Source organism: Phaethon aethereus (genome assembly GCF_964289735.1).
Source record: "Phaethon aethereus genome assembly, chromosome: 18".
Lineage (NCBI taxonomy): Eukaryota > Metazoa > Chordata > Aves > Phaethontiformes > Phaethontidae > Phaethon > Phaethon aethereus.
In genome coordinates, this window is record NC_138594.1 from 565,696 (window position 1) to 586,383 (window position 20,688).

The following is a 20,688-nucleotide window of genomic DNA, read 5'->3' on the forward strand; positions in this document are numbered from 1 at the left end:
CAGGCAAACAAAAAATATTACCCTGTTCATTAAATAATAATATTAAGTCATTGATTGGAAAACAAGCTTACCGCTGCTTCAAGCCTTTGTCATGCTGATTACTGGATTTTCTATATATGAAAACATTCCCTTTTTAGATAAGAATAATTTGTGAAATAATGAATGCATATTATGATTACTCTTATCCTCATACGGTCTTTTGTTTCCCCCAGAGATGGGTATCCTTGCTGTACTTGCTCTACCGTTGCTTGTCTTAGGGATAAGTGGAATTATTTATATTTACCAGTCAGTCCAGTGGCTATTGTCCAAGTCAGCTGTGCAAAACAAGGTGGTGGTGATCACAGATGCCATCTCTGGACTGGGCAAGGGTGAGTTGTCTCATTTCTTCTCAGTGTCAGAGAACAGAAGCAGCCAGAGAACTACCCTTCTAGGTGATAAAATGTGCATCCATTATCTTGTATATATTCATAACTGCCTGGATGAAGCAGAAGTAAATAAATGGTTTTTTAAACAAATCCTATGATTTTTAAATGTACATTTTTAGTGTCAGCCACAGGAGCTGCTGGTAAACTTTTAGGAACTGCAGAGCTTTGTATTTATTTAATTCAATAGAATGAGAGGTTTTGTAAGCACATTGAGAGTGCTATTTTTAACATGTTGCTACTATGAGATCTTATTGCATAGGCTGTCACTGCAGGGTAGCAGCAAATCAGTATAAACAGGTGTCACCTTAGTCTTTACATGTTCCTTTTCCGCCCTTAAAGACTTCAACATTTCCTGCAAACAACATTTTAACAAATGTAAACAACATAATTCAACATTTCCCTGTAAACAACAGTGCTCACTCCTCTGTCCCTCTTCATATCTCTGCCCCCTCTATCACCCATGTTACTCCTCTTCCCTTGACATCCTCCAGTACCTCCAACTAGGCTGCCTGGCTATGACTAATGGTGGGTTCAGTGGATGGAAGGAAAGGGTATGTCATAATTTATCTATGTAAGTTGATTTCCTGGGTGGCCAGCCACTTAGCATATACTTCTTCTTGGCTCATATTTCCTGCCTACAGGGTGCTGCCAGATTAAAGGTACTGGGTCATATTGCTTATGCATAGTCCTGCTCTAGGCACCGCTTGAGGGACAGAAGATGCAAGTGCTTGATAAGACAAACATAGCTAGAGGCTACATTTTGGCGTTTTCAATGAAGACTTACTGTATGTTGGAAACCTTGCACTCCCAAGCAGAAAATAGATGGGGAATGGGAACGCACTTGCAGAATTATTCCTTAGCAGAACAGTGCAGAGACCTGCAACAGAAATACACACTACGCTGGCAAGGAGTGCTCTTTATCAGAGCCTGTTAGGACAAGGTACAAAATAATTCTGACCTCCACATCCCACCTGGTCTTCCCCTTTCCCTGACACACTTGAGTTTCAGTTGAAGATAATATTACCATGAGTTTTGTCTGATTGGTTATATTACAGTACTTTGTTAGGATTTAGAGTTCTGCAGCTGAGATTGTGTGTCTTGTAGAATCATAGGATGCCTGGAGGTTTCTAGACAAAAGTCCTGCTTGGAGCAGGAACATCACCAATGCTAGGTCTGGTTGGGTGTGTCTTCAAGCCAAATCTTGGAAACCTCCAGGATAAAGAACATTTATTGAACATTTCTTCAGGTATCTTGCTACAGCACTTCATGATCCCTGAGGAAGATTTTCCTAAGTTAAATTTCCTTATTTCCTTATTGACTTTTCTTAAAAGAGAGTAAGTTTTTTGGGGTTATTTGTTTGTTTGTTTGTTTGTTTTTGGTGACCAGCTGCTATCTGTCTCTTGAGGCTACAAAGGCAATTGCCTTCCCCCCACTGCCCTGCTCACTGCACCCTTTTTCACATAGATTAAAAAGGAGGTGACTCAAAGCAATTTTATTTTATTATCCTAAACATATCCACTGCCAGTATCCCATAGGGTAATACTAAGAATTTATTTGCAGACTTGAATGATTCCAAATCATGCAGAATTTACCATGCAGTCCACTCATGCATATGTGATGGCCATTCGTCCACAGCTTTAAAATACCAGCTGTCTGGCCATCTGCTGCATATTTGAGCTCTTAGACAACAGCTAAATTCCTTTTCCCACATGCCAGAATTTCCAGACTAAAGACAACATTCATCAAAGTTAAAAATGAGAAGGAAAAACTATGATGATTGAAGATGTTTGCAATGGTTTATGGTTTTCATTTAAACCTGATTGCTGTTTCTTCTCAGTGCTATAACTGAGTCTAGGACAGTTCTAGAGGGGAACATCATTGGTTTCCCTTTTTCCCTTTTATTGCTGCTCACACAGGAGTCATATTTTATTAATTAGACTGCCCCAACTGTTATGTTTATAGGAAAAATACTGGTTGTCTTGTCCTAGTACTGGCAAGTAATCTTTTGAGCTTGAAATCAAAAATCTTTCTATGCTAGAAAAAAGAAAATTAAAGATATTCATAACATTATTGTTGTAAATAATGAAAAAGATTACATAAATAGAAGTCTTCAGTTTACAAAAATAGAAAAGTAGATCCAGAAGTGCTTCCATACAGATATTAAGAGTCTAACATGGGCATTTGAGAAATCTAAGATTGGCATATTAGCATAACTGGATTTGCCTGTGAGTATTGAAATCTGAAGAAAATACATTTTGGAGGACAGACAGCTATAGTACTAGGATTGTACTGTTGCCCATTCAACAAAGGCCATAGGAGCTAAGACAAATTAAACAGGTTGGAAGGTATGAGAGTAATCGTAAGACCATACTTCTGTTGTTCCCATGCTGAATATGTAACTGTGATACAAATTTGATTTATGGACCAAGTATGATGGCTCCAGGGCTGAGAACTTTTTGGAAGACATAATCAGGAAAAAAAGACCAGAAGAAAAATAACTCTTGATTTCCAATCCTAGCAGCACACATACCCACTGTGGACTAATTGTCTGACTGCACCCAAATCAGTCTCTGGTTTGGGGCACAGTGGGCAAATCATCATATCCTCAGGCCTATCTGCAAGATATTATCTAGACCAGGAAAGAAAAGACAGGTGATTGTGTACTTTTCCTGGTCAGGAGGACAACCTTGACAGATTCTTGGATGGAGAGCCACAGTTCCAGTTCAGCTGAGCTAGAACATGCACCCTTTAACAGCCTGTAACAGCCAGAGAGATACAACCGACAATGAAATCCTAAGAGGTACCCATGAGATATCTATGCTCCATGTTTTTAAACACCTTTATTTGGCCAAAATGACAGGACAGTGAGGAATATATTCTTTCTCAGCACCACCTAGAGAAGAAAATAGACCCGACATGCTGTCAAGATGGTCCAGCCTGGTATTTCATAATCAGGATTCAGCTGGTCACATACTCCCATGAAGACCTAAAGTAATGAGTTGCCTGCAGTCTTGTAGCAAGTGTTGAGGTGGGGTGATGAGTATCATTGACTGCCAGTTCCTCTTCTTATGTGAGTCCCCATTTTCAGAAAAGCACAGTCATAGTTCACTTGCATAAGAAAGGGAGAAGAATACTCCCCAGAGACCAAGCTTAAACTGGGGTGAATCCCTAGCTCAGAATATCCCTGAATATATGGAGAAAAAACAGGGCCAGCCCATCATACCCAGAAACTTCTCAGTAGCCTTCTCAGGAAGGCTTCAAGGAAGCTGAACAAGCTGGTAGCTCAAGTTGGTCCCTGATGCCTCTGCTGACTACTGAGAAGGTCTAACACTGAGGAGATAAAGGTCTTGGGAGAAAGGGTCTGTAGAAGAAAGACCTCTCTCATTGGTGCTCCATCTGTGGGCCAGTAGGTGGTAAGTTTCTCTGTATTGCTCTTTCTCAAAGTTGTAGATTAGCTCATGTAGTCAAGACATTCATGAAGGTAGCATATAGATCTAGTTTCACTATTAACTGGGGTTGGCTTGTTTCTTCTTTATACTGCAGTAGACATGAAGGTTTGCAAAAGGTGCCGTTTGTGTTGTAACATCCTTAAGTGTATATTTTTGTATATATTTTTCTTTATAACAAGTCTGTCCATAAATGGAGAAAATTAAGGAAAAATTAAGAATCAGAACAATTTTTCTAACTAACTCAAACCCATCATCCATTAACTGGCGTATTGTTATTTTCTTAATTAAATTTTTATTAAATCCCATGACTAAAGAGTACCATTCTGCTGTACCATTAATCGTGCAATATAACATTAGAATAAATTTTAATTAATTACTCTCATATATATTATTGCTTTTTAATGTTTTCTTTTTTCTCATATATATTTATTCTTTTAAAATTAATGAATTTTAAAGCATAAATTCAATATCATTATCAAAAACAGTATCCCATTTCAAGCAAATTAAACAAAATCAATTTTTTATTATTGTATATTATTTCTGTTAAACTTATTTCTCTCCTAGAATGTTCTCGGGTGTTTCACACAGGAGGAGCAAGGCTCGTGTTGTGTGGCAGGACATGGGAAAAGTTAGAAGCCTTGTATGATGCTTTAATTAGTGTGGCAGACCCTAGTATGGTAAGTATTTCTTCACTCTGCTTTGCAACTTCACAATTTGAGGTAAACAACTTGTTCAGGTACACAAAGGGCTTTAAAACCAAGTAAAACAAGGTACATCAAACATGATGATTTTGGTCATCCAGGTAACACACCCAACACAGTCCAGAGAGAGAGGAACACCTCTGAAAGTCTTCAGAGCATGATGCCAAAAGTATAAGTCAGAAATCCTGCTCTCTTGAGCAAATTCAAGGCAATTACTGTAAAGCAACTGAGTGGTCCTGCATTTTGAACAAACCACTGAACTAGAAATGCTAGGCAGAGGATATTGCCTGTTAATTTGGATGGAAGGAATCCGAAGTGCTTCATTTAATCACAGGAATTATCATCCATTTTTCACATAATTAGAATGCTCAAGGAGTGGGAGAAGGGTCTAAAGATCGAATTAATTTTCAGTTTCTCCACTACTTTGGGAGAAGTCCCAGCTAGAAGAGCGTGGGAGCGTATGAATAAGAGTGCCCTTTCCTCATTACCACTGACTGAATCACCATGCAAGTAGATATGAAAGGCTGCCCCTGCTGCCAGTTCTTTGGAAGGTGTTTGTTTGATGCTCATGGGAAAGCTTTCCTTCTGTGACCAACAGAGAGCTGACTCATTTCAGGGCACAGGTGTTGCTGAAGGCATCACACAAATTATACCATAGAATCATAGAATAGTTTGGGTTGAAAGGGACCTTTAAAGGTCATCTAGTCCATCCCCCCCGCAATAAGCCGGGACATCTTCAACTGGAGCAGGTTGCTCAGAGCTTAGTCCAACCTGACCTTGAGTGTTTCCAGGGATGGGACCTCTACCACCTCTCTGGGCAACCTAGGCCAGGGTTTCACCACCCTCATTGTCAAAAATTTCTTCCTTATATCTACTCTGCCCTTTTATTTTAAAACCATTACCCCAATCGCTACAGGCCCTGCTAAAAAGTTTGTCCCCATCTTTCTTATAAGCCCCCTTTAAGTGCTGGCAGGCTGCAATAAGGTCTCCCCAGAGACTTCTCTGCTCCAGGCTGAACAACCCCAACTCTCTCATCCTGTCCTCATAGGAGAGCTGTTCCAGCCCTTGGAACATTTTTGTGGCCTCTGGACTCACTCCAACAGGACCATGTCTTTCCTGTACTGAGGGCTCCAGAGCTGGACACAGCACTGCAGGGGGGCCTCACCAGAGCAGGACAGAATCACTTCCCTCGCCCTGCTGGCCATGTTTCTTTGGATGTGGCCCAAGATACAGTTGGCTTTCTGGGCTACGAGCGCACATTGCCAGCTCATATACAGCTTTTCATCCACCAGTACCCCCAAGTCCTTCTCACCAGGGCTGCTCTCAATCCCTTCATCCCCCAGACTATATTGATACCAGGGGTTGCCCCGACCCAGGGGCAGGTCCCTGCACTTGGCCTTGTTGAACCTCATGAGATTCACATGGGCCCATCCCTCGAGCTTGTCCAGGTCCCTCTGGATGACGTCCCATGTCTCAGGTGTGTCAACCGCACCGCTCAGCTTGGTGTCATCTGCAAACTTGCTGAGGCTGCACTCGATCCCACTGTCTATGTCATTGATGAAGATATTAAAGAGTACTGGTCCCAATATATGAACATCTGAGGGACACCACTTGTCACCAATCTCCATTTGGACATTGAGCCCTTGCCCACTACCCTCTGGATGCGACCATCCAACCAATTCCTCATCCACCCAACAGTCCACCCACCAAACCCATCTCTCTGCAATTTAGAGAGAAGGATGTTGTGGGGGACTCTGTCAAAGGCCTTCGAGAACTCCAGATAGACATCGGTAGCTCTTCTCTTGTCCATTGATGTGGTGACTCCACCATAGAAGGCCACTAGGTTGGTCAGGCAGGACTTGCCCTTGGTGAAGTCATGCTGACTGTCTAGAATCACCTCGCTGTCCTCCATGTGCCTTAGCACAGCTTCTAGGAGGCTCTGTTCCATGATCTTCCCAGCCACAGAGGTAAGGCTGACAGGTTGGTAGTTCCCAGGGTCATCCTTTCGACCCTTTTGCATCCATGGGTGCATTTTTTTTCTTTTTCTAGTCTCCAGGGACTTCACCTGACTGCCATGACTGTTCAAGTATCATGGAGAGTGGCTTGGCAACTACGTCAGTAAATTCCCTCAGGACTCTGGGATGCATCTCATCAGGTCCCATAGACTTGTGCATGTTCAGGTTCCTCAGGTGGTCTTAAACCTGATCTTCTCTTTAAGCGGGAGGGACTTTGCTCCTCCAGTCCCCGTCTTGCAGTCCATCCACTTGAGAGGTGTGGGAAGAGAGACTGTCAGTGAAGACTGAGGCAAAGATGTTCAGCTCCAGCTGCGCCTTGGCCTTCCTGACCCCATCCCTACACAATTGGGCAGCGTCCCTGTGCTCTTCCCAGGATCCCTGTCCCTGCTTCCACTGCCTGTGTGTTTCCTTCTTGTCCTTTAGTTTGCCCAGCAGGTCTCCACTCAGACATGCTGGTGTCTTGCCTTCCTTTCCTGCTTTCTTACACCTGGGGATAGAGAGTTATTGTGCTCTATGGAAAGGGACCTTAATCTTCTGCCAGCTGTGTTCTGCTCCCTTGTCCCTGAGGGCAGTTTCCTAGGAGGTCCTATTGACCAACTCCCTGAAGAGCTGTGAGGTTTTTTTCTTAAAATTCAAGGTCCTGACTACTCTTTGCCTGCCCCATATCCCTCAGGACTGCAAACTCCACCAGTGCATGATCACTGCAGCCCAGGCTGTCTCCAATCTTGATGTCAGCAATTACCTCACTTGCATTGATGACCAACAGGCCCAAGTATGGCATCCCCTCTGGTAGGGCCGTCTATTACCTGGCATAGGAATTTATTCTCAATGTGTTCCAGGAGTCTTCTGGATTGCCTACAGCTCACCATGTTACTTTTCCAGCAGATGTCAGGGTGGTTAAAGTCCCCCAGAAGAATGAGAGCCCATGAGCATGATGCATGATGGTAGCTGGAATAAGAAGGCTTCATCAATAGTCTCCCCTTGATTGGATGGCGTGCAGCAGACATCAACCGCAAGGTTCCCTTTGTTGCCTTGGTCCCTGATTCTTACCCATAGACTTTCAACCTGCTTGTAGCTATTCTTCATAGACAGCACTTCACACTCTATCCATTTCTTGACATAGAGGGCAACGCCTCCGCCCTTTCTTCCTCACCTGTCCCTTCTGAACAGCCGGTTAAGAATGGTTATTTTTACAGCAATTGCTCACTAGGCCAACAAATATTTGCCTTTGGACCTTTTTTGCAGCGAGCTTCATTTATCTGTATAAATAACCATAAAAGTAGTGTGTTCGTGTTAATCTGTGGAGACTCAACAAGGAAAAAAATATTAAGTATGACTAAGGGATCTGCATTATGTCACCGTAGTACTATAGTAAGAGAAAGTGCTCAGAGTTCATTCCTCTGTCCCACAGCTGATAAAATCTACATCTTTGCAGAAATTAATCCAATGCAAACTCATTTTGGATACCCTATAGATGAAAAACCATTCTTACCTTCCAACTGCCCCCCACGTATATGTAAATTATCTATCAAAGCACTATATCCTAGACTCTGTGGTCAGCAAAGTTGCTGCTTACAGAAAGACAGTAGCTTGGTGTGGTAGGAACCACCGCTTTTGTCTATTATCTATTTCCACTGATTACAAGAGAGACAAAACTCAATAGGTTAGAGCTAGTCCAGCTTACTCTTCCCATGGTGTTCTGCTACATCTGAATTTCAGAGTCTATGAATACCTTCTTTATAGAAGCTATGAACTGAACTACCTTCTTTCTAGCGTGGGTTAAAAGAAGAAATAAATTTTTTTATGAGAATGATAAAAGCACTTTCTTCAGCATCAAGGTAAATTAATTTACAAGACAATGAAATAGAAATAAATTTTTATACAACAGGTATCCTTGAAATTACTCTTTTCTTTATTAGACATATGCACCAAAGCTCATACTTCTGGATATCTCAGACATAAACTGCATTCAAGATGTAGTTAAGGAAATCCTGAATTGCTATGGCTGTGTGGATATACTGATCAACAATGCAAGTATGAAGGTGAAAGGAGCAGTGCAGAGCATTTCATTGGAACTTGATAAAAAGATAATGGATGCCAACTATTTTGGACCTATAACATTAACCAAAGGTATTTTAATTTTTTTTCCTGTTTTGCTGTTGCCACTTAAAGCTTGAGATCCAAGCCATTGACATTACACTGTTTCATTTGCACTTATTTTTGCCTTCTTCACTATAACCAAAACAATTCTGTGAAAATCAATGGACTGAAATTGAGGTGAAGAGGATCAAAATCAGAGTGTCTGGGTTTGGAAATACATTTTTTAAAATATCTGCTGCTTGTATTTTGCATATGGTGACTCTGTTATTTATGTGCTCTCTGCCTTTGTTACAAAGACAATTTTTTCCAACTGTTGCATGGATACAGACAGACTGATAATTAAATGTGATAATACTGCACCCTAATCTGCATGTAGAATCTAAGTAAAGTCCAGAAGACACTCAATTTCCAGCTACTGGATTTTATGATACTTTTGATTGCAGTCTTGAGATGATCTTCATCAGGCTTGTGCTATCTACACTTCATCTGTCACTTCTTTTCTCTAAATACATTGAGCTCTTTTACTTATGTGGCTCTTTCTTTTTTTTTTTTGTTTTAATTTTTCAGCCATTCTTCCCAACATGATCTCAAGAAGAACTGGCCAAATTGTTCTAATTAACAGTATCCAAGGAAAAATAGGAATTCCATTTCGTGCAGCTTGTAAGTCATACATAGCAAAAATGTAGATTCTAATGCATAAATTGTGAGTATTCCATGGCACTGATAATAGGTTATTAAAAGTGCTAATTTGAAATTTGATTCAGTAAACTATTAATACACACTTTGGCTGAAAATTTTTGAAAGAAATGGAACTCAAGAATAAATAGTTAAAATACTATCTTTAAAGTAGAACTACTGCTTAAGGTATGTGAGGACAAGAGGATATCAAATGTGATAGTAAGTTTTTTTTAATGATCTTAGGACATGTTCAGGAAACTTGTAGGTCTAACATCTGTACTGGCATATTAGTAGAAATCACAATGAGGAATGAAGTAGTGTATAATTATAACATACTGGTAGATATTAGCTACCGCTCTGTAGAGGGACACTCATGCTCTTAATGGATTTATGTGCACGAGTTTAAAAGGAGATGTAGTAATTGTGTTCTGCTTGGCTTTCCAGAAAATTTTCAAGAAGTTCCTTCATCCAAAGCTCCTAATGAAACTAAACTGTCCAGAATTATGATGAAAGGTCTTTGCATTATTAAAATGCAAAGTTAGTAGACAAAAAAATACAGGATAGATGTAAATAGATATTTTTAACTGTGGCAGGAGGTCAGAGTAGATGATGGGCTCTGAATTAAAAGGTCTGTGAGACCTCAGGACTGTGACTTATAGTTCCATGAAAACAAAATACAGTGACAGAAACTGTCAGTAAAGCAGTAAAGAAAAAAAATTAAATCATGTTTTCATGCCTTTGTATAAATTTATGCAGTGCCCATATCTTGAACATTGTGTGCAGTTCTGGTCCCCCATCTCAAAAGAAGTACAAGAACTACAAAAAAGGCTCAGAAAAGAAGCAACACGTTGATGAGACATCTGGAATGGTTTCCATCTGGGAAACAGCTAATTCTGTCAAGATACGTTGTATTGTGTATAAAATCATGAGTAGCAGAACAGTGAACAGAAATGGTTTTTACAATGCCTCTACCAATATCTATGTTGCATGAAATGAAGCTGCCAGAAGAAAGAATTTCAAAACAAATGAAGGGAGAAACTTCTTTCCATTCCCAGAGCCCACTTGCCATATTTTATATTATATTATACACACGCTGATTTTCACTGCAAATCAAGTCAAATACAAGGTGGATGAGTGCTTTGCAGCTCTACTGTGCTTAACACATAGTTCTGGTTTTTGGTCAAGGTTCACATACTATCTTTCTTTAATACCATTCTCAAGGCACTAAGAGCAGTGAAAAAAATTCTTAACATTCAGTTATATTAATTTTAATATTAAAAGCATCTTGGATTGCTGCTGCAGGGCAAAGGCCTAATTAGTTTGCAAAACATTAGTACTCCTGAATTCCAGAAATGGACACGTATTTCACTGCATTTTATTGATGTGTCACAAACTGCATCCACAGATGGTATGGAGAGTCATCTCAGGGACAGCTGCCCATCCACCAAAAGTGATTTTAAACTGTAGAGATAATAGAAGTATTATTCCTTAACCCAGGACCTACTAGTTCTAACTCGGAAATCCAGACACATGCTCTTGGACATTTATAGGGAGACTCACTGCATATCTCATGCATACTTGTCCTGTTCAAATGATTTTCTTTTGTTTGTTTTAAATATGTTATATGATAATTTCACTGAGTGAAATAATTCACTGTTCTTTTGCCTTTTGGCTAATCATTCCATGCTCAGTTTTCCAAACATTTATGTTTCATGGAGCATTATCATACATCTATATCCATGCATTCATATATCCAAACATGCATATGTGTTTTGTGTTTTTTTTCTTTTAGATGCTGCTTCTAAGCATGCTGCTGTAGGTTTTTTTGACTGTCTTAGAGCTGAAATGGAAGAATTTGATATTTCTGTCAGCACTGTGAATCCAACCTTCATCTGTTCATACCATCGCCAACCAGCACCTGGCAACTGGGAGGCATCTATTTGGAAATGTAAGGTTTGACGCATCAAGAGAGACAGTAGATGAAGCCCATATAGCAGTATGGAGGCTTTTCCCAGGGAGAAGAAAGGAGCATAGGGAAATGGAAATGACAGGAAGGATGAGCAGATTAGGGGAGCAAAAGAAAAGAGAGGTTGGAGAGGTCAGATGAGCTTGGTGAAAGAGAAGGAACATGGAAAGAGACAACTTTATCTGAGAAAATAAATACCCCAGGGCGTAGGGAATGGAGGAAGAACAGAGCATGAAAGGTTCCAAAGGAGAGTTCCACTGCACTCAGGTTGCTCCTTCTCTTAGGGGCTGTGAGGAATTTACTTCAAAATTGTAAAAAGATCTTAGGAACATACCAATGAGGGGAAGGGGTAAGGGATTGAAAGTGTGTAGGAATTTAACTAATCTGACTGTTGTATCTTTTCAGCACCATTCCCTCAGATGTGCCTGTCTATCTATCTGTCTGTCTGTAGCTCTCACTCCTCTCTGATTTAGTCTTTTTCAGAAAGGTGGCATATGGTGTGCACCCAGTGGAGGTGGCAGAGGAAGTCTTGCGCACAGTGAGCAGTAAGAAGCAGGAGGTACTTATGGCCAACCCTATCCCCAGAGCAGCAGTTTACATTCGCACCTTCTTCCCTGAGCTTTTTTTTGCCATTATTGCCTCAGGGATTAGGGAAAAGCTGAAGACAGAAGAGGAAAATTGATTTTGTTCAGTTCTTTTCCCTGCTCTTGACCTGAAAAGAAGTTTGTGTTTCAAATGTCGATGATTTCTGCTTCCCACTATGGGTAGAATAAAGCAGGAGGCCTTATTAAACATAAACCAGCCAATGTCTCACTTAGTGATTCACTACCATTGACACACATTCGTCTGTGGGACTTCTACTCTTCTGGAGTTAGTGAATATGACAAGATGTCATTGTTTGCATTACAATAGTATTGGAAAAACTCTACTAGGACCTCTATTACTGTTATAAGAGAGTGATTCCCAATCTATATAGGGAGATTACAGTCTGGGAACCTGCAGCAATTTGTCAGAATAGTCTATCAGTGCTAGGGCTTATGGGAACTTACAGGATTAAAGGGATGGGGAAGTAGGAAGATGTGGGAGACAGAGGAGTAAAAATCGGTGGAAAATGGGGTTAGAGCCTGGATCAGAGTGTTCCTCAGATGTGCTTTTTGGAAGTACTTGCAGGATATGCAAATTTGAGCCCAAATAAGGGCTTATCTAGTTCAATGTCTCATCTGCAACAGAACCCTGGAGTACATGCTTAAAAGATGGATTATGAGAATGAGGCAATAATATGGAGAGGCTCCATACTATTATACTCTCCCAGGTTCTGGTAATCTGCTACACAGTTTGAAACAGATTCTGTCTCTGCATCTTGTTAAACTATGAATTTTTCACACAAACTTTTCAAATTCCTATTTGAAACATTCCATCTGTGAGGAAAGGGGCTAATCGTATATAAAAAAAGACTTCCTAATCTTTATTTTAAACTTGGTATCAGATAATATTCTCTGATACCTCCTACTTCTTTTACTGTGAAGAATCAAAAAGTAATGGTACTCAATTCATTCACTCCCAGTCATCCATGCACATCATACGTTCCAGGCAGTTACTTGTTTTCCAAGTTGGAGAGCCCTGGTATGTATTCACTCTCTGTTTGTGAGAAATCCAGATTATTCTTCTTGTTCTTCTTTATATCTTTCCTTGGTTTACTTTATCTTTTTCTTTTTTTCTCTTTTTTTTTTTTTTTTTTAAGGTGGACAGGCCACAGCTGCATGCAGCGTTCGAGATGATAGATAAACAATCTGCATTCACAGACAGGCATATAGGTGTTGGGTTTTTCACTTCTTTTCTTCTTTTGCATGTCTTATGCAAATTCCTGGCTTTGAAATATTTTTCTGACTGCTACAGAGTATTGAGTTCCCTTGTCCACTCTGCTATGGATGTGCTCATGTCCAAGGTGAGCATGGCCATTACTCATGTCAGTTGTGTAAATTCCATATATTCTCAAAGTTCTCTCACTCCTAGTCCTTCTAGACTTGTCTTTCCTATCACGTTTTCCCAGTTCATGTTGAGGACTTTTTGTCTCATCCTGTGAGCTGAACCAGAATATAAATAAAGCTAATGCACAGGTGTCCTGATCTTCAGTTTTACATCTAAGAGCTTAAATTCTGTCTCCCAAGCCCTTCCCTGGCCTTTCTTGTGTCATCAATATTCACAGAGATCATGACCACCTGCTTTTTTGCAGCCATTGTCAAAATGCCTTGTTTGCAGAATACCTACAAAAGAAATACTTACTCAGAAGGCATGCAACCAGACTGCACTTGCTGTTACAACAAGTCCCATTGCTCATACATCTTTCAACACCAGCTGCACTTACGTACCTCTTTGTATCAGTAAGAGTCACCAAACATGAAAGGAATTCTCAGTGCAAGGGGATACATGGTTATAATCTTGCGGGGATGTTAATCTTTTCCTGTATCTCTAATTCAATTGCTCTGCCTTCAAGAAACATCCACACATCTACCCCAGTCGGGGAAGTAGTTCACAACTAGTGAGAAGTAGCCAGTTACTGCAGTACCTGCTGGAGCTTGTTCTATTTTATGTTGTAGCACTGGGATTTTATTGTTTGAATGACTATACCTTGACTATGAAGTCAAACATCTACTTTGTCCAACATTTTCTTGCTCCTCATATGAATTCTACTCCCTCAAACAAAGGGCCTTTTGCTGTCATCTCAGTTATACTTGTGTCTGTACCTCAGCAATAGCCAAGCCCTTCACAGCTCCACAAAAGCAAAATATGAAATAACTTAGTTGTTAATTATTGGTTATTAATAACTTCATCAGAAAAGGATCAGAGAATCATAGGACATCACAGCTAAACTTGGATCAACATTGTCTTGCTTCGTTGTAAAAACAGGTGGATTGCATGTTAAAATAAGCTGAATAATCCTTCTGCTCAATTTCATAATTTTTAGATATCAGCAGAAATTCTTCATTGGTTTTGAATATTTCACTTTTAAAATGTGTAACAGTTCAAGAAACCACAGTGAAAAGCAGTTAAAGTGACAAAGGTAAAACAACAGCTGTGATCTATCAAGAAATTTTTAAAGAACAGATGTATTTTAATCTAGAAAGTAGAAGAAAGTTATATCTAAACAATTTTCAAATTCCTAAAATGTGCTGCCAAAAGGATAGAACTAAACTGTTCTCTATTTCTGCTGTAGTAGGACAATGTGCTAAAATTACTGCGAAGGAGATTTACAGGGAAGGAATTTTCTGCTAAAAATAGTTAAACACGAAGGATAAATTGTCACAGAAATTTTAGAATGCCTGTCTTTGGAAGCTTTAAAGAAGAGATTAATGAGACATCTGTAAAAAAGCAATGCAGCTTTAGTTTATCCTGCCTTGAGGAAAAGAAGGATTAAGTGACCTTTTAAATGGGTCACACTTTTCTATAATTCTGTGTTTTTCTCTCATATTGAGAACAAGGTTTCTCCACTGGTAATTCTGAAGTAATATTTTTCCCTCTGGGGAAATCTATTATTTTATCTGAAGTTTTCTATTTCATTTGTCCATCTTTGCCTAACTGTCTAAATACCTGTGGATACATGTTGCATATAAAAATATTATGGTAATAAAAAGAAATATTATGAGATGAGTTCATTAAGAGATATTTTCTGTGGGCCTCGCTCAGTCATATTTTAATGGCTCAGCTTCTCACATGCTTAAAGGGCACATAATTTTATTTTAATGTGAGCTGCAGTTGCACTGTTTTAAATTTACATGTTTTGTGCTGAAATCAACTATTTCTTGGTGTTGGCCAAGAAAATTGATATTGCTGGACACAAGGGCCCTTGAAGTAAGGAAGAATTTGAAAGAATGCTATGACTGGAAAAGTCTTAGAAGTGAGGAGACTCTTGTCTAATTTTAGAAACCTGTGCTAGATATAGCCTACACAGAGCTATCCTCCCAGATCCCCTTCTCAGGCAGTGGAAAGAAACAGGTGCCTGAAACCTGTGATTTATCTGACATACAGCTTAGGAAAACATGAACTGCATCCTAGAAGTGCCTATTTCTCTCATTAGCTTAGGTAACCAGCACAACTGTTGATCTGTGTATCTGTGCCACAGGCATCTGAAGTTTACTGTAATGCCACATTCATCAAGGCTGATTGGGTCAAATGAACAGGAATAAAAATGCCACAATGTTTGATAAGCCTTTTTTTTTCTTTTTCCTGCTTTCAACTAATGAGGTTCCAGAACTTGTCCCAGAATTATTGATGTTTACAAATTGGGAGTCAAAAGTTAAAATAAGAGCCAGAATAGGAAATCATGGGTTGCAAATAGGGATAAGAAGTCTTGCATTTCATCAGGTGAATTTGTTTACCAGACATCCAGCAAAACACATATAACTTGAATGGTTAGCATGTGAGAAAACCAGATGGTCTGAGATTTAAGAGTTGATCAGGATGGGGGTCCTATTGCACAATTATTTAAAAGCTCTTGTCTGCATACAGTACTTTATTACGAGTGCAAACCACTGTGAGAAACAATCCTGAGGGAAGATCATATGGAAGAGACTAACCAGTCTATGTTTATAAACTGCAGGTTAAGAAAAAAATTGAGGAGTTTAAATTAGATCTTTTAAAGATCTTGTAGGTACCAACAAATGTACGTTCCTGGATGAGGTGTAAATTAATCAGTGACACCTCAGAACCAACATGAGATAGGTAAAAATCTATTGTACAGAGACCACAGTTATTATAAAGGCAGAAAAGCAGAAAGTCAGATGGAATCAGGAATAATTCCTCTATAAGTGACGATGTTAGAAACTCCTCTATCACAAAGAAACAGGTAGTGGAACAGTAGAAACAAGTGGAAGGAATCAAGATCTTGTGTTCTGGTCAAAGGACTGAGTGGATACCAAACTCTCTAGCAATTGCTTTTTTCATCTGCAGAACAGAAGGTGGCAGTTTCAGAATACTGGGTACGCTGTAATGAATAAGGAAAGGCTTTTCTAAAGGTGAAAGGGGAAATATCATTGCTATCTACAGCTACCTAGTGGGATGGTGTAGAGAAGATGAAGCCAGATTCTTTTCAGACATACACAGTGGAAGAAAAAAAGGTAATGGACACAAATCAGGATACATAAATTTCTGATTAGATAGTAGGAACTATTTTTTACACAATTACAGTAGGCAAGCATTGGGACAGGTTGCCAATGAGGTGAGGAAATCTCTCTTCTTGAATATATTCAAAACTCAACTTCTTAAGTCTCTGAGCAACATCATCTAATTGGTCTGGCTTTGAGAGGGGAGGCTGGACCAGAAACCTCCAGAGGTACCTTCTAACTTAAATTATTCTATAATTTTGTGTGAGTCTATAGGTATGGGTGAGTCATGCAGTTAGTCTCCAGCCATGATAATGTTGATATTCCCCCAGGCAGAGAATATGATTGCCAGTTTTTCCACTGGATGCGAAAATTTGGAAGAATACCTAATACTGAAAATGCTGAAAATTAATGAAACTGGAGACAAGTTAGGCAGAGTAAAACATATATTCAAACAAACCCTGCTGAAGGCACCGGAAGACAACTTTGGTTATAAATACCTCACTGACATTCTTTTGCAAGTCTCACAGTGCTCTGTGCAATAAGATGCCAGTCTACCTCAGTCACTATTCAGAGATGCCACTTTACATTTGTTTGTTTGTGTTCATGAGTGTTTAGAAAATGGAAATAGGTTAAATGCTAAATTAATAAGGAGAATACTATAGCAATTGTTCTTTCTAAGGTTCATGTGAATGAAGTAATGGTGCACAATGACCATAAATTAATCAATTACAAAGCTAGCAGACTGCATATAACTTATTTTATCTCCACAGGATGTGAAAAGCATGAAGAAATTATGATGCTAATTTTAAATTGTACAGTCAGATGCTGTTATAAGACAGGACCCAACAGCTGATTGCAGGAAAATATAGGCTGATGAAAAGGAATTTCTGATATTGGGTAGAGGAGCAAAACTTAAACCTTGAAAATAAAGGTTCAGGTAGTATTTTAAGCATACAGAAAGAAGCAATCAGTACTAAACAGAACAGAAGAAAAAGGTTCCAAATATTTCCAAATATTAGATTCAATTTTTGAGAGGCAGAAAAAGCCTCAGCCTCTCCTCATATCACATGTGCTCCAACCTGTTCACCATCTTGGTGGCTGTATGCTGAACTTAACCCACTTTGTTCCTGTGTTTCCAGTGTTCTGGAGCCCAAAACTAGACACAATATTCTGTATGTCATCTAATGAATGCTAAGTGGTGAAGAATAATCCCTTCCCTGGATTTATTGGGTATGTTCCTTTCAATACAGCCCAAGTTACTGCTGGCTTGCTTTCTGCTAGGCACATTTTGAGCTTGCTGTGGTTTCAGTTCAACAAAATGCTCAAGTCCTTCTCCACAGACTTAAGCTTCAGCAATCACGGCAGCCCAGTTGTGCAACCACATCTCTTATTCCAATGATATTGCAGCTCATTGACTGCCTGTGGAGATACAGTTCCTCCCACTTGTTTCCCATGCTGTTTGCATTTGTGTACATACACTTCAGGTGGGTTTTTCTTTACCCTGTTTTATCATTCCTGAGGTCTCATTTTTTCCCATCATCTTGCACCTTTTGCAAGATCACTGTTAACTTCGATCTCATGACAAAATCTCCCTCCTCTGTTATTCCTAGATTAAAGTATTTCTCAACAGGTTGGCCAGCCTGATCACAAAGATGCTTTTGTCCAGCTTTACCAAGTGGACCCTGTTTCTCCACAGCAATTCCTCATCCTCTGAGAGAGACCTATGGTGGTCAAAGCCAACCCCCTGCCACCAGGCCCAGTTGTGCACAATCAAGTGTTGACCCGCAGGATCCATGCCCTACTCCCAAGCCTTGTCCTTGCAGGATCAATGAGAACGCCACCTGGGCCCTCATGTCCTACAACTTCACCCTCCCAAGTCATATAGCCACCCCTGATATGCTCAAGGTCTCCCCAGTAGTATCACTGGTGTCCACACGGATAATCAGCATGGCATTGTCTGAAGGCTGGACAGGTTTCAGCAGTCTTTCTGAAACACCTCAGATAGCCACCAACAAACAGCAAACATCCCTGGATAACAAGTCAGATCACCAGATAGTGGTGACCTACACCCCTGACCCACTAGTAGTGTCCCACTACTGACACTTGCTGTGTTCCCCTGGTTCTGCTGCATGATTCAGGCTCAGCTGGCTCTGAATGCTCTCCAGAGCGAGCTTGCCAGCCTCTTGCCTGCTGCCAGAGACCAAAACTATTCTGCAGGTGCAGACCTGCCAGTGAAGAAAGAGCCATCCTCCTCTTGCCAGAAGCTACAACATCCAGCGTTCCTCGTCCTGGGAGTCTCCAGTGAGCACAGTCTCTGGCTGTTCTTTCTGTGCATTATAGGGGTTCAGGGCTCTCATCTTTGCAGTGTCTCTGTGAAGAGACCATCAATCTCTTTTTCATCATCCCTTGTGCTATGCAGCCTTCTCACCTCCTCCCACAGATCTTTAACTTCAATAGATCTTCTCAGTCACGGCACACCTTCTACAGGTAAGGATGCTGCTTTCACCTGCTCCAGCTTCAGCAAGTGGCCACAGGCACTCCCTGCAGCCCCAGACCCAGAGTTGAATTCTTCTTTGGGAGACCAGTCTGGCCAAGATCTCTGCTGTGCCTAAGACGGTTTGCTCCAGCTGGTGCTGGGGGCAATGCCCACTGATATGTTACCACCAATGCTGGGCACTCACACACTGCTTTCAGCAGTTTCTGCTGTTCTGAAAAGCAATGCTCTGGGCCCTAGGCTTGCAAGTCCAGCAGTCATATAGCTTTCTTCCTAGCACTAATTGTATGAGTGCTTGAAACTCCCTGATTGGGGGTTGGCTTTTCCCACCTGCAACCTGGATCTGAGAAGATTTGAACTTGCTCCCAGAAGAACTAAAAGCAGACCCCAGAACTGTTGCACAAAATGCAAGCACCAGCAGCTAGGAACATTCCAAGCAGTGTCTGAGGTCTGTACCTGCATCCTGCCCACAAACTGCCTGTCCTGAGGTCACAGAACTCCCAAGGGCCAGTTACACAGCAGATAGAGGCTGGGCACAGGTGCCTGCCACCCCCTGGTGGGCTTCCCACCACCCACCACCTCCCTTCTGAGACTGGCTTATATGTTGTTTTGTTATCTGACCTTATTGTCTCTCAATTTTCCTCTCTTGCCACTAATGGCCCATGGTTTCCTTCCGAGATAATTGTTTTTAATTGTGCTACTCCATTATCAGCTCCACGTTGTCACTGTTCATAAACTGACCTACTATGGATCCTGCTGGCATTAAAAGTTCAGACTATATTTATGCTAGGATTGTTCTGCCTGAAAAAAATGTATAGTGATTTTTCTAAAGCCCAGAGCTTCTCGGTATACTATGTAAGGCCTCTGACACTCAGCGTTCATGAGTGCTTTTACCAGCGAGCTCATTCGCAGGAGTATTCATACAACAATGAAGAAAAACTGGTGTCCAACAGAGTAGGCACACATGGCTTAGTTCCATGGGGAAGCTCCACCTTGATCCTCAGAGTCTAACAGCTGCCTATTCCACATCTATGAGGATCGTAATCATTTCTACTTCCCCATCTTTCATGTGATTTTAGATTATTCTTATGTATAACAATCACAAATCAAATTTTGATTGATTCTGACACATACCTAGAGAATTTCATAGGTGAGTTGTGTGATCTCTACAACCCATGTATCTTCCAGATTTTTATTTGCCTTCCTAGCCATTTTAAGTGAGTAGTATTTACATTGAAAGCTTCTTCCTTCTATTAGCCTTTCTTTCACAGCAAATCCTAGCACTATGCATGTGGTGAAACTCTTGAATCATAAACTGTAATACACAGATTTTCCTGGAGAGATTGTACCTCTAATAACAAACATTATTCAAGCCATGCACCACATATGGGCTGCCTTATTTGCTGCCCTGCTCTTTGTGGGTTTTTGTTTTGGGATGGGATTTTTTACAGTTTTTTCAATAAAGAATTAGGGTAGAAATCTATAATGCTCTGAAATTCTAACAACCAACCTCACATACTTTCTATTAGCATTAGAGACTGCTTAAAAATCACAGCAGTGGAGGACCTGTGTCACTGTCGTCTTCTGAACTGAGACTGATGAATCTACTTTTCCAATACTAAGACTTCCTTGAAACATCCATGGCAATATCATTTCTTTATTAATAAAAATAATTAATGCTACACAAATATACATTTTTATTAATTAATACTGTTTCCTTCTGATGTTTTACAGGTTGCCTTGAGATACGGTTTAAAT

General features: G+C 40.3%; 1 protein-coding gene across 1 annotated transcript; it reads left to right on the plus strand.

The window, feature by feature from the left end:
- Window positions 1–214: 214 nt before the first annotated feature.
- Window positions 215–12,016, plus strand: DHRS7C (dehydrogenase/reductase 7C; the record flags this gene model as incomplete). The annotated part of the gene is made up of 6 exons (XM_082008337.1): window positions 215–368; window positions 4,439–4,551; window positions 8,510–8,720; window positions 9,258–9,350; window positions 11,161–11,316; window positions 11,808–12,016. 6 exons carry the CDS (start codon window positions 215–217, stop codon window positions 12,014–12,016), a joined length of 936 nt encoding a protein of 311 aa, XP_081864463.1.
- Between the last annotated feature and the right edge of the window lie 8,672 nt (window positions 12,017–20,688).